Source organism: Zootoca vivipara, chromosome 3, assembly GCF_963506605.1.
Source record: "Zootoca vivipara chromosome 3, rZooViv1.1, whole genome shotgun sequence".
Lineage (NCBI taxonomy): Eukaryota > Metazoa > Chordata > Lepidosauria > Squamata > Lacertidae > Zootoca > Zootoca vivipara.
In genome coordinates this window covers 26901158-26916004 of record NC_083278.1, presented here as the reverse complement: position 1 = coordinate 26916004, position 14847 = coordinate 26901158, and the positions used below count along the sequence as shown (strand labels likewise).

The 14847-nt window shown below is 45.9% G+C and overlaps 1 protein-coding gene across 2 annotated transcripts in view; it reads right to left on the bottom strand.

Annotated features, from left to right (window-relative positions):
* Positions 1-14847, bottom strand: part of IAH1 (isoamyl acetate hydrolyzing esterase 1 (putative)) — a 23877-nt gene extending 9030 nt beyond the window's left edge. For both annotated transcript variants that reach the window (XR_004692259.2, XM_035109869.2), the window contains exons 1-6: positions 14662-14847; positions 6830-6882; positions 6197-6345; positions 4474-4635; positions 3013-3134; positions 2481-2710 (exon numbers count right to left, since the gene is read on the bottom strand). Coding sequence is in view for 1 of the 2 variants with exons in the window: in XM_035109869.2 (XP_034965760.1) it covers positions 2519-2710; positions 3013-3134; positions 4474-4635; positions 6197-6345; positions 6830-6882; positions 14662-14751 (768 nt within the window). In the remaining variant the exon portion in view is untranslated. The remainder of the gene's footprint in view (positions 1-2480; positions 2711-3012; positions 3135-4473; positions 4636-6196; positions 6346-6829; positions 6883-14661) is intronic.

The following is a 14847-nucleotide window of genomic DNA, read 5'->3' as shown; positions in this document are numbered from 1 at the left end:
GGGTTTTGGCACTACCAGAACTTAATGTTATCTGCCATTTTCCAATAAAATTCCACTAAATTATTTCAGTTCCAAGTTTTAAGGGATGGCTATTGCCAAAGTTTTTTACGAATGTTGGTTTGCACATTAGACTTTTTATTAGATACTAGCCCAATTTGGCAGTCATATTAAACCATAAAGCATGATAGGAACAAATCACAGCAGACACTATGCTCTTCCCTTGCCCCGACCCATCTCCAATATAACTGCAACTTCAGAATTTAATTTTTTGCTCTACTAATGTCAACATTTTTTGCTCTACTAATGTCAACAGCTTCCGAACTCCTCATGACTCAACTAAAGCAGCAAGTGTAGACCATGTCAGGAAAACATGCTAAACTATGGTTTAGCATGATGTCTGAACACAGCCATTAGGAGGCTGTCAGCTCAGAGAGCATCTCTAGTTACATTTAATTATAGCAACACCTTTCAACCCTCTTTTAGACTGTTTCTCACTTCCTTTGTCTAGCGTCTCCACCCCCATCGTTCTGCCCGGACACTGAGGTCCAGCTCCGGGGGCCTTCTGGCGGTTCCCTCACTACGAGAAGCCAAGTTACAGGGAACCAGGCAGAGGGCCTTCTCGGTAGTGGCTCCCACCCTGTGGAATGCCCTCCCACTAGAGGTCAAAGAGAACAACAACTACCAGACCTTTAGAAGGCATCTCAAGGCAGCCCTGTTTAGGGAAGCTTTTAATGTTTGATGGATCTCTGTATTTTAATGTTTGATGGATTTCTGTGTTTTAGAATTTCTGTTTTGTTGGAAGCCGCCCAGAGTGGCTGGGGGAACCCGGCCAGATGGGCGGGGTATAAATAATAAATTATTATTATTATTATTATAAAACAGCAACACCACTGAAAACAAGTCTAACTACTACCATGCCTCAATCTCATTTCTCTGAATAAAAAAGCCACTTGCAGTCAGAAAATACATAAGGAATATAGATAGGACAATGATATCCAATAGTATGCAACTAAAGAGCACAAAGGGAAGAGGTGAAGAAAGCAATCCAGGCTTTGCATTAAGCAAATAGGTGGGTTTCTGGAAAATGGTCGCTTGTCTTAAATAAACTACTGTAATCTAATTTTGACTTGTATTTATTTTATAACTAGAAATACTCACTAATCTTACATGCTGCGTAAAATATCTCAAAAGTTTTTTGAATAGACAAAGGCAGTTGAGTTTCAATATGTGAATAGGACAAAAACATCAAAGAACACAGTGTGGCTTGAGTGTTCTAGACAAACTCAAAACTTTTACTTTTTGTTTTCCAATTCAATTTTTATTGAAATATGACAAAATATAAACTTCCCTTGAAGAATGTAAGAAATGAATTTGTTGAAAACTAGTAATGTTAAGTAAACCTAGGAGGCGAGTTCTTAAGTTTATGTGCTGCCTGGAGATAGTAATCTGAAATTGGACAAAAGCCCAGAAGTCACATATTCAGTCACCAGATTCTGCGCTGCCATGATAGATATTCGAAGGATGGTTACAAATCAGTCCTAAAATGAGGACCCATATTGTTAGATCTGTATCATTGAAGCCTCATCCCTTTTTTAATCCCTCTTATTAGTATTATCCACCCATTATTTATGCTTAACCAAGTATTTTATGTATATGCTTTAATCTACGCTTGGTTTTTGCCCCCATTTATTTAATAATTTGCTTAGAATCATATTGTTATGCTATTTATTTAAATGCTTTGCTTATGCTGGCCTGTGACCGAATAAAGTAAATTCATTCATAATCTGAAATTAATTACAACTTAGATTCAATATCACTCAAGTCTAAAATCAATTCCAGTGATCAACTTGTCTTTCAACCCCCTCATCTGCTATGGGCATAGGAACAGTTCCACCAGCCTCCAGCTGTGAAGTGATGCTAGTGTTGCTCTCCCCATCCTACCCACTAAAGCCAGTAAACTTTCTGCTGGGAAGAAGCTGAGATGACCTAGGATCCAAAGCTGGTTGCACTGCTATGACTTAAGAGACATCAGGTCCAATTGCTATGCCAGCTCCAGGCTTCTACCTCCTTCCTGTCCTGGCGGGACTGAATATAGGAGTAGCTCTGCTGCCAAAAGTCTGGGTAAAAAGGACCAGCTGGTCACAATAAAAAGATAGCATATAAACTACTTGTGGCATTATTTTTGTAGGAAAGATTGAGACAGTAAACACACAAGTAGCTCAATGTTAATAGGAGTTCAAATAATATTAGCTAAAACACAAAATATTGTGTTAAGAAGCTTATAAATGATACAGTTACTATGGAATTACTCAGCTTCAAGTTCAGTTGGTCACTGCAATTAATGGATTGTTTAGATATGCCTTAAGTTTTGCTTGAGGCACTGCTACAGCTTAATGCCACTGTTTAATGAGGAGGAAAAATTGAAATGATTCAGACAATCTAAAAATATAGGAAAAATTATTTTGTATTAGTAAAGATACCTGCTGTTTTCTCTCCAGTGGCCACTGCTTTATAACTTTTATAAATCATGATCATGAAGATTCCCCTGGAGGCTAGCTTCAGGGTTGAGATGATCTACATCACGCCAGTAGGGAAGCATTACAGGGAGTGCTGATGTTCTTTGTTCCAGGAGTGACCAAAGCTGGTTTGCTAGAAAATTGTTTCCTTCCGCTGATAAATGAAGTCCATCGGAGAGGTAGCAGCCAAAGTCCTAAAACGCATGTTTTCAAAAGATACAACAAACTAGTCTGGTGACTTTTCAGAAGGAAATCAAAGCCAAACACGTTTAAGCAAGCTACTACTGTTCTACGGAATCACGGCATGGGCCCTTTAAATCAACCTTTGCTTCAGTTTAATGAGTGTTCCAAATTGACACATTGTTTCCAATGACATTCTAAAAACTCACTATTAAAATGTCTAGAGAGTGGTTTGGTTATAAGTTGCTTTAGGTTGTCTTGCGCAACAAAGCAATCAACAAATCCAATAAATTAAAGAAAACGGGTCATATCATACCTGGTTATTTTTTTGCATAAGTGTCCACAGATCAATGATGGAAGTGCCACAATCTCTGGCTACTTTAACACATGCCTTGGCATATTCTCCTGTGGTAGAGTTGAGGCGGTTTAATTTTTCACCTGTTGAGAATTGGGGGTTGGCAGGAAGGGGGAAATGTCAACAAAAGGAGGGCTTTAGATTTTTGCTTCTTGCTTTGATAGCACAATTATGACTCAAGGTCCACATCCAAATATAATCTGAATATGGCTTCAAGGATCCATTTGCCTAATTGTGTGTCAATATGAACACTTGCTAGGGTAAGTCAGGTTGCTGTAGTAGTTTCATGTGGTCAACTTTGCTGCCATTTTGGTCTGACCTATGTTTGCTTTTATACATCTTCTGGAATTTTAATTTAGATTATTGTGATTTCTGCTGTATAATGGCTTGGTGTTATATATTATGATTCAATATACCTTGAACGCTCCATGTATGATTAGAAACTTGGAGTAGAAATAAACTTGAGTGTGGAAAGGACCCACAACAGTTTACCCTTAGCTATGGGCACCAAAGCCAGGCTGTTCTCAAGTCCTCCCTGCCCGCATTTCCCCTTGGAAAACACACTCTAGCTGTTTGAAAAAAGTCTCCAGTGGCTCCAAAAGATGCTTTTTGCAAGCCTAAAACCTTCTTGGGAGAGGACAAGGAAGGGACACGGTGGGCTGGGCAGTGAGGCCCCAAGGATTTTTAGTTTTCCAACCCTGGAAACTCAGTACACAGCAAAATATTTTTTTTCACATACCTACTGCTGGATGGTGGTGTGGTTTTTTTTAAAAAAAATATTCAGATATACATCCACAATGCTACATGTTTTCATTTTTATTTTGAAGGTATTGGATGCACACACACTTCAATTTAGTGAGGTGCGGATGATGGAACAAAGTTGGCAGAGACCATGTGAGCAGGCTAGTGAAAATTAACTAGTAGCACTTCCCAAAACTACATTTGCCACAAATACTAAAAACTTGTTAAACATATTTTCTTGCTGTACAGAAGCATCAGCTAATGAAGACATTTTGCTTTGCTTCTATAGCATTTAAATCATAGCATAGCAGTTCTATGGTCACACACCAATGGCCACCAGTTGTCACTTAAGACAGTTACTTCCTATAGAACATGCAATAGGTTGACCACTAGAGTGTTCAGAGCTTAGGTACACTATTAGGGTTGCCAGACTCAATAGAGGACAGGACTTCTGTGCCTTTAATTGCCCTGCTCTCTTGTGAGTCTGGAAACCTTAAAGAGAAACCAGCAGACCCTTTGCTTGGAAATTAAACAAAGGGTCTGCTGGTTTCTCTTTAAGGTTTCCATACTCAAAAGAGAGCAGGGCAATTAAAGGCACAGAAGTCCTCTATTGAGTCTGGCAACCCTATACACTATTTTCTTTTCTTAATCCAAAATGAGAGGGGATAAAATCTCTCTTACCTTTGGCAGTGCACTCTTTTCCCCAAGCTGCTTCATGCAGGGGTGGTGGCGTCACCAAAATTACTTTATCCTCTGTAATGTCCACAGACTTTAGGTATTGTATCATACTTTTCAAATTGTCAGCATACTCATCCAGTGGCACATGCTGTTTAGGATTCACATCTGTTCAGGGAAAATAGTTTACATTTAGGTAAGATGGTTCACATTACCTTCCCACCTGCATTGCTCTAATGGGCCATGTGTGCATCAATGCCCATTGATAAATCAACTATATGTTTACATTACATCAAGCTGCAGAAGAGGAAGGGGAAGAAGAGATGCAGGACCCACACCAGCTCTGCAGAGTAGCCAGGATCCTTCCTCCAACAACTATTTCCTGCCAGCAGCCATTACATCGGGTTTCAATAGAGAAATAGAAGGGAGGTGGGGTCACTCCAGTGGTGTAGCTGAAACCAACAACTTTGGGCTCCTCCTGTCCTTTAACTCTCACTCCAGTTGGTCCTTAGACCAATCTGTGACTAAGACATTATAATCTTCTCCCTCTTAACCCATTTTCCTTTTACGTTGTGTCTTTTTAAGATTGTAAGGACTGTATTTTTGTGTAGATATATTTAAGTCACTCTGGCAACTTCTTTAACAATTTTTTTTTGCTATAGAGTGGGATAGAGACAATTTGAATAAATAAATATTGAGCCATGAGTTATTGAGACAAGAAATACGATAAATTATCATTTTAAGCAAATGTAATTCTACTTTTGCTTACAAATATTACACTATTTGGTAGAGGGAGATGAACTGACTAGGCACAATCTATGTTCAGAGACAACAGCCCTATTCTCTTCCTACACACACTCACAAACACAAGTAGAATGTTGAGGGAGATCAGTAGTCATGAGTGCCACTCATTGTTCTACTACCCAACTCTCCTTCTCACCTTGGTACAAGCAATTCTAGAATCAACAGTGCCTGCAGAAGTGGGACAGGTGTGCACTCAGTAGATATCCAACACCCACAGTCTACAAATGTCCATGGCCTTATCTTGTGCTCAATTCCCTTCTTGTCATCAAAGCATAAGAGCCCTGCTACCGGTAGATCAGGACAAGAGCTCATCTAGTTCAGCATTCTGTTCTTACAGTGGCCAACCAGGTGCCTATGATAGGGAAGCCAGCAAGCAGGACCTAAATGCCATGGCATTCTTGGGATCCCCCCCCAACCTGATATTCAGAAGCACACTGCCTCTGACAGTAACCCAACCCTGCCTACACTCCTGGCAGCAGTAACTGCAAGCTGTGCAGTGCTCACATGGCACGGGTTGCACCTTTAAACCATAATTAAAGGTGTCTGCTTCGTCCCACTTTCCAATCCTCCTGGTTTATCACTCAAGCACTGAGCTAAGTGCATAGGAAGCTACCAGTGTTACAAGGCCTGGAATTTGCCGTACGTTTGGCCATAGAAACAAAGAAATGCAAAAGTCATTGCTGCTTTACTTACTTACTTACTATTTTACATTGCTGCTTTACTTACTGTTTTATTTCTATGCTGCTCAGAAAATATATTTTTTATTGAAAGGTAGCATATAAATCCTTTAAAAAATATGTTTAAAAATAAAGTGTTTGAAATGCTAACTCTCAAATATCTGAAATTACATGTCTACTGCAACCTAATGAAACATTCTGGGGGGAAAGAGTGGGAAGGGGAGAGTAAAATTACCGTAATACTGCACCTTTTAAAGCACCATCATTGGCTCCAAAGAAGACAGTTACAGCAACAGTGTTCTTAGCATCAGAATCTTTGCTGATCAATCTTGGCAGAGCAATTTTTGCCCACCTTGTGTTATAGCCAGAGAGTCCACGATTCAGAACATCACATTTTCTAAAAGGAGTATATATTGAAAGAAATGTCATTCTGAAATAATACCATGTTCTGAATGTGGAAGATTAGTCAGCCACCTGCACAAGTATCTACTTTCTTTTCCTCCACTCCTCACAATAAACTATATTTCACAATGTTAAAACGGAATACCCTATTTTCACAGCATGAGTGTGCACTTGTGTATCTACAGGCAGAATTCTCTCACATTTCCTGTTTTATGTGATTGCAGGCTTTGTTTGCATTATCTTCCTTTTAGTATTAAGCAACTGCTTCTTAAAAACCGAGGCTTTACATTTTCAGTAAATGTTTGCAATATACTTCTGAATTAAGAATTAAAAGAACAAAAATTATCAGGGGTTTTTGATGTTATGCATCAAACAAATGAAGGTTCACAAAATAATAATTATTTTCAGGTTATCTTCCTAAACACCTGAGATATTTCATTTTGAAATCCAGCTGAAACACAACATTAACTATGTCTTACCTAGCCAAGCGGTGAGCAAGTGAGGCTCCCCATCCATTTTCTTGGAAGGAGAACTGAATGAGAGGAAAATAATGAATATTTAACAAAATTAATTTAAGTCGCACATCACTGGAGCAAATCATGCATTCCTGCCCTCTTTCCAGCATTCTGGTCTCTGTGGTACTGTTGCTTTATCATCACTCCACAGACAAGTTGGGCCTGCTGTTAAAACAATATACATCAGCTAAGGCTATCTGCTAGGATGCAGTGCCACTTCTTATCTGGTAACTTGCTGCTCTAGCATTGCTCCAAAGGCACTAAATAGATACACATATTAAAGAAAGGCCAAATAATGCAATCAACAGAACCAAGCAGCAAAACTTTTTTGAACCTTCCCACGTGTGCAGCTTTGCGTGTTTCAGTGCTTCAAAAAGCTTAAACCCAGGCTTCACCTTACAGTGCTACCTTTACTCCACCCTCCCATTCCTTTTTTCCTTGTGTGTTCTGTGATTTTATATTGTAAGCCTGAGGGTAGGGGCCCTTTTAACACTGATTTCTGCAAACACCTCTGTAGGGGGTGAGGAGAGAAGGGGGTTAGAATGCAAATAAGTAAGTAAGTAAATATATTATTATTTATACCCCACCCATCTGGCTGGGTTTCCCCAGCCACTCTGGGCGGCTTTCAACAGAAGTATTAAAATACAATAATCTATTAAACATTAAAATCTTCCCTAAACAGGGCTGCCTTCAGATGTCCTCTAAAAGTCTGGTAGTTGTTTTTCTCTTTGACATCTGGTGGGAGGGCATTCCACAGGGCAGGAGCCACTACCGAGAAGGCCCTCTGCCTGGTTCCCTGTAACTTGGGTAGTCTTGTTAAGCCTTTACACATGAACCTTTGAAAGAGTCTGCCCCCTGAGGAAACCATTCCTGTGAAACGGGGAAGAAGCTGGCCGCCCGTCAGATGAGATAAGAACGTATGGGAAGAGATAAGAATGCATGATCATCATAGCACTTTATTATCAGACTTGATTATTGCACTTTATACTGGACTTTTACTGAGATTTTGTATACATTTTTGAATCTCCTTGTATATGTGAAGGTTGTGTATACATTTAATATTTGCACCTCACAGTGGTTTACCTTTTCATTGTTTCGCTAACATCACCGTGTTGTCTGTTTGTTGCAGCGTACCAGATGGAGCTGATAAACTGCTGATAAACTGCTGCCCTGGATACAGAATTGACCTGTGCCTCCATGGACAGCTGTGAGTCCAAAAAGACTCCCAGGCTGCGCTCCAGGTCCTTCAGGGGCACAGTTACCCCATTTAGGACCAGGGAGTCCTCCACACCTGCCCGCCTCCTGTCCCCCGCAAAGAGTACTTCTGTCTTGTCAGGATTCAACCTCAATCCTCCAAATGATGAACAAATGAACGAAAGAATGAATGCATAAAATGATTTGAATGCATAAAATGATTGTTTTCCTTTCCAGGGAGGAGCATTCGAAAAAAGCTTTAGGTGTCAGTATGCCAATTTTGTAAATTATGAGAGTAAAGACGGCCGAAGGGCAGGGGATCTGGCAACAGCAACCCCCCTGTTATTAACAACACCATAGTTGCTTTTGCATGGTACCAATGCGTGGAGGGTTTAGAGGGCGCCCCGTTTATCTTTACCTGCACTGCAGTGGCAAGAGAAGAGGCCTCAACCTTGAGCCAGCCCTAGGCAGTTGCCATTGTATTAAACCAGCATTTCAAAAACAGATGCCCCAGTCCACCAAGGCTGAATAATAATAATAATAATAATAATAATAATAATAATTTATTATTTATACCCCGCCCATCTGGCCGGGTTCCCCCAGCCACTCTGGGCGGCTTCCAACAAAACAGAAATTCTAAAACACAGAAATCCATCAAACATTAAAATACAGAGATCCATCAAACATTAAAAGCTTCCCTAAACAGGGCTGCCTTGAGATGCCTTCTAAAGGTCTGGTAGTTGTTGTTCTCTTTGACCTCTAGTGGGAGGGCATTCCACAGGGTGGGAGCCACTACCGAGAAGGCCCTCTGCCTGGTTCCCTGTAACTTGGCTTCTCGTAGTGAGGGAACCGCCAGAAGGCCCCCGGAGCTGGACCTCAGTGTCCGGGCAGAACGATGGGGGTGGAGACGCTCCTTCAGGTATACCGGACCGAGGCCGTTCAGGGCTTTAAAGGTCAACACCAACACTTTGAATTGTGCTCGGAAACGTACTGGGAGCCAATGTAGGTCTTTCAGGACCGGTGTTATGTGGTCTCGGCGGCCGCTCCCAGTCACCAGTCTAGCTGCCGCATTCTGGATTAGTTGTAGTTTCCGGGTCACCTTCAAAGGTAGCCCCACGTAGAGCGCATTGCAGTAGTCCAAGCGGGAGATAACTAGAGCATGCACCACTCTGGAGAGACAGTCAGTGGGCAGGTAGGGACTCAGCCTGCGTACCAGATGGAGCTGATAAACAGCTGCCTTGGACACCGAGTTGACCTGTGCCTCCATGGACAGCTGTGAGTCTAAAATGACTCCCAGGCTGCACACCTGGTCTTTCAGGGGCACAGTTACCCCATTCAGGACCAGGGAGTCCTCCACACCCGTCCGCCTCCTGTCCCCCACAAACAGTACTTCTGTCTTGTCAGGATTCAATCTCAATCTGTTAGCCGCCATCCATCCTCCAACCGCCTCCAAGCACTCACACAGGACCTTCACCGCCTTCACTGGTTCTGATTTAAAAGAGAGGTAGAGCTGGGTATCATCAGCATACTGATGGACACCCAGCCCAAACCCCCTGATGATCTCTCCCAGCGGCTGCATATAGATGTTAAAAAGCATGGGGGAGAGGACAGAACCCTGAGGCACCCCACAAGTGAGAGCCCAGGGGTCTGAACACTCATCCCCCACCACCACTTTCTGAACACGGCCCAGGAGGAAGGAGCGGAACCACTGCATGACAGTGCCCCCAGCTCCCAAGCCCTCTAGACGGTCCAGAAGGATGTTATGGTTGATGGTGTCAAAAGCCGCTGAGAGATCCAGCAGAACAAGGAAACAGCTCTTACCTTTGTCCCTAGCCCGCCGGAGATCATCGACCAGTGCGACCAAGGCAGTTTCAGTCCCATGATGAGGCCTGAATCCTGACTGGAAGGGATCCAAATGGTCCGCTTCTTCCAGGCGTGCCTGGAGTTGTTCAGCAACCACTCGCTCAATCACCTTGCCCAAGAATGGAAGATTTGAGACTGGGCGATAGTTGGCCATATTGGCCGGATCTAAAGATGGTTTTTTTAGAAGCGGTTTAATAACCGCCTCTTTCAGCGGGTCTGGGAAGGCTCCCTCATGGAGAGAAGCATTTACCAACCCGCGAAGCCCATCGCCCAGCCCTTCCCGGCTAGCTTTTATAAGCCAGGATGGGCAAGGATCAAGGAGACAGGTGGTTGGTTTCACTCGTCCAAGCAGCCTGTCCACATCCTCGGAGGTAACAGATTGAAATTGATCCCATAAAACTTGACTAGACAGGACTCTAGCACTCCCCCGCCCCGGCCCTGCTCCCACGGTGGAGTCTACCTCTTCCCGAATCTGAGCGACTTTATCTGCAAAAAACTTTGCAAAATCATTGCAGGAGATCATGTGGCCCATACTGGGCCCGGATGGAGCAGGTGGTTCCGCTAAATTGCGAACCACCTGGAAGAGTCTCCTGCTGCTGTTTTCTGCAGATGCGATGGAGACGGTGAAGAAGGTCCTCTTCGCCGTCGCCATTGCCACTTGGTAGGCTCGAAGTTGAGCTCTAGCCCGTGTCCGGTCTGATTCAAAATGAGTTTTCCGCCACCGGCGCTCTAGCCGTCTCAATGACTGTTTCATCACCCTCAGCGCCGGGGAAAACCACGGGGCTGTCCGGGCTCCATGCAATCTGAGAGGGCGCTTCGGAGCCAGACAGTCAATAGCGCTGGTTAACTCCGCATTCCAGCGGGCCACCAGGGAATCAGCTGAAAGGCCATCGACATGGGATAAAACATCCCCTACCACTCTCTGGAAGCCAATTGGATCCATTAAGTAGCGGGGGCGGACCATCCGAATCGGTCCCACCTCCCTGCAGAGGGGAAGGGTTGCGGAGAAGTCCAGTTGCACCAGAAAGTGATCTGACCATGGCACTTCTTTTGTTTCGCTTTTACTTAATGTCAGATCACCACCATCCATAGAGGTAAACACCAAGTCCAAGGCATGTCCGCGGCTATGAGTTGGGCCAGACTTATTCAGGGACAGCCCCATGGTGGCCATGCTTTCCACGAAGTCCCGAGCGGCTCCTTGTAAGGTCGTGTCGGCATGGATGTTAAAATCCCCTAAGACAACCAAGCTAGGTGTCTCCAGGAGCACATCCGACACGACCTGAAGCAGCTCAGGCAGGGAATCCTTGGTGCAGCGGGGAGGTCGGTACACCAGAAGGAATCCTGTACTGCCCCTATTGCCCAACTTCCAGAACATGCACTCAGAAAACTCAGTCTTACCAATAGGACGCCTGGTGCAAACTAATGACTTCCTAAAAATCACTGCAACCCCCCCTCCCCGCCCAGATGGCCTGGGTTGCTGTGCATAAGAGAAACCTGGTGGGCAAGCAGCGCCAAGAACGGGCCCATCGGCTTCATCCAACCAGGTCTCTGTCACACATGCCAGGTCAAATCCTCCATCCACAATCAGGTCGTGAATGGCAGTGGTCTTATTCATCATCGACCTGGCATTGCACAGCAGCACCTTCAGGTCATGTGGGTATCCCTTGCTGATTCCAATATCCGTCCGGTCAGGACCAGACCCGGAGGCAGGGATAGTCCTCAGACAACGACTAAGTCTGCCTCCTCGGTAATGACATGGTCTGGTCTTAGCGTAACTCCTCCTCCTACCCGTGACCACTGAGATCGGTTGTCCCAGTGCATCCCCCCCTGTGGAATCTGCCCCAGCCATTTTGCTTGCTGGGACCCCCTCCCGGGCAGCCCTGACCCCTCCCCTTAAAAACAAAATAAAACCTCTGTAAAAAACAGCAAGAACGGAACAAAAGGAAAGCACAAAAAACAATAAAACAATAAAACCAAAAACAATAAAAATTACAATACACCAAAATTTAACAGATTCCCACACCCAACTAAAATTCCCTCCCACCTACCACCCCAAAGAAAATACCCTCCCACCTACCACCCCAAGAGAATAAAAACATAAAATTCTTTAAAAAGCATTTTAAAAAGAACTCTGTGCTGTTTTAAGTTCCCCTGGGCAGCACCAGCAGCAGAGCAGCGGCGGCAGTCCTTATGAGGCCCTCCAGGCCCCGCCCTAGAAAGGTGGAAGGAGGCAGGGACAGGGCCTGTGGGCACTCACAGCAGGAGAGAGTCCTGGGCAGCACCCACCACACAAAAAACACAATAAGACAATACTAACCAAGAAACAAAGATCACAGAAGTAACAAAATTTAAAAAATTCCCAAACCCAAGTAAATAACCAACCCCCCAACATAATGTGTTTAAAATGATAAAAGAGAATTTAAAACATTTTTAAAAGAACTCTGCACAGTTCAGAGTCCTCCTGGACAGCAACAGCGCTGGGGGCAACAGTCCCCAGCAGGCCTGCCAGGCCCCTCCCTAGGCCAGGTGGTGAGAGGCAGGGCCAGGACCTGCAGGCACTCACGACAGGGGAGTCCTCCTGGGCAGCAGCAGCAGTGGAAACAGCAGACCTATTTGAGGCCTGCCAGGCCCCGCCCTAGGCCAGGTGGAGAGAGGCAGGGACAGGACCTGCAGGCACTCACGACAGGGGAGTCCTCCTGGGCAGCAGCAGCAGTGGAAGCAGCAGACCTATTTGAGGCCTGCCAGGCCCCGCCCTAGGCCAGGTGGTGAGAGGCAGGGACAGGACCTGCAGGCACTCACGACAGGGGAGTCCTCCTGGGCAGCAGCAGCAGTGGAAGCAGCAGACCTATTTGAGGCCTGCCAGGCCCCACCCTAGGCCAGGTGGTGAGAGGCAGGGACAGGACCTGCAGGCACTCGCGACAGGGGAGTCCTCCTGGGCAGCAGCAGCAGTGGAAGCAGCAGACCTATTTGAGGCCTGCCAGGCCCCACCCTAGGCCAGGTGGTGAGAGGCAGGGACAGGACCTGCAGGCACTCGCGACAGGGGAGTCCTCCTGGGCAGCAGCAGCAGTGGAAGCAGCAGACCTATTTGAGGCCTGCCAGGCCCCGCCCTAGGCCAGGTGGTGAGAGGCAGGGACAGGACCTGCAGGCACTCGCGACAGGGGAGTCCTCCTGGGCAGCAGCAGCAGTGGAAGCAGCAGACCTATTTGAGGCCTGCCAGGCCCCGCCCTAGGCCAGGTGGTGAGAGGCAGGGACAGGACCTGCAGGCACTCACGACAGGGGAGTCCTCCTGGGCAGCAGCAGCAGTGGAAGCAGCAGACCTATTTGAGGCCTGCCAGGCCCCGCCCTAGGCCAGGTGGTGAGAGGCAGGGACAGGGAATCCACATACAAGCAGCAGTCTTGCTAAACCATTTAAGATGTGGCTCCCAGCCTCTGGCACTCAGCTTGGCCTTCAATGGCACTTTGGGGTGCCAGGTAAAAATGTACCTTTCCCCCCACCCCGGTTTCTTTGGATGAAGACCAGTGTTAACTGCGGCCACTGAAACTTTATGCAGCTGCTATTGCATGTGTTAATGCACTGCATCCGTTCTTGCCAAATTTTGTGATTTTAAATCCTGTTAAGTCGCTCGGCAACCTTTTTGCAGGATGAGCAACTAACAAAAACAATGATGCTGAGGAGATGATGATAATGTTATAAGAAAAAAATCCCTTTTCCTTATGGGGTATTCTGGAGCCTGCAGAGTGTCCTTAAGTGGGTTCCCTATCCGTTGTTGTTGTTTAGTCGTTTAGTCGTGTCCGACTCTTCGTGACCCCATGGACCACAGCACGCCACAGCACTATCCGTAGGAGAAAACAAAGGCCAAGAAGAGTATATTGAGAAGCAAAGCGGCTAGTAAGCCTGATCTTTACTAAAGGAACTGTTGCAACAGGGTCCCCACTCACCACACACAGGAGGGAGGAGAACCCGGAACAGTAACGCACAAGCCCTTATATAAACTTTTGAAATTGCCCACCCTGTAGCCCAAGACCACCCCCTAAAACATCATACATACATCACAGAAGGGGTCTACAGCAGAAATCCTGCCTGCCGGGATACCTTACAATGGTCACTGATGGCATTACCTGGGCAGTCCGGCCATTCTTTTGTGATGGTCAATACTTTAGCTGCTGAGTCCAGGTCACAGGCTCACCTTATTCATACACAAATACGCCCTTAAGGCAGGATTTGCAAGCCAAAAGACAATAGGAAGGCTTCCCCCATTTGCCTCCCTTACTGCAGAGGAATATTTGAGGTCATTGGGAGTGTCAACATGGCTTCAGGATTGCTCTCCCATACGATTTCAGACACATGGTTCATATATATTTAGATATGTGTGCATTTATGAATATTTATTATATATCTGAGACCTTAAAATCATTATTATAACAACACTGCTGAGATGACAACAAGAGGTGATTTCCCCACCCCAGACCCCACTTCTGTGTCTGCAGCAAGACAAAAACCAAACCCGCTTCCCTGCCCCCTCTCCCCCTTCCTTACAATTCTGCTTCTCAATGGCTCGTAAACGGGTGGCGGGTGGGAAAGCAGAAGTGGGGGTAGGAAAAGGCCCTGCGGCGAGGCGTCAGGGGCGACGCTTTGAGAAAGAGCAGGCGAGGGCCGGCCGGCCTTCGTCGTCGTGACCCGCCTTCCCAACCGCTGGCGGCGAGGAGGAGAAGGAGAAGCCGCCCCTCGGGAGAATTACCTCAGTGATGGAGTCTCCGAAGAGGATGACCCTCGGTGGGGACCACAGCAGCAGCCGCCTCCCGCAGGCCTGGGCCTCAGAGAGGGCCATGGGAGTCGGTCGTCTGGGCGGCGGAGAGGCGGGCCGGTCTTGAGGCGGCTCTTTGCAGCGCTTGTCTTCCGTTCCGCTGAGCTGAGGAGGAGCCGC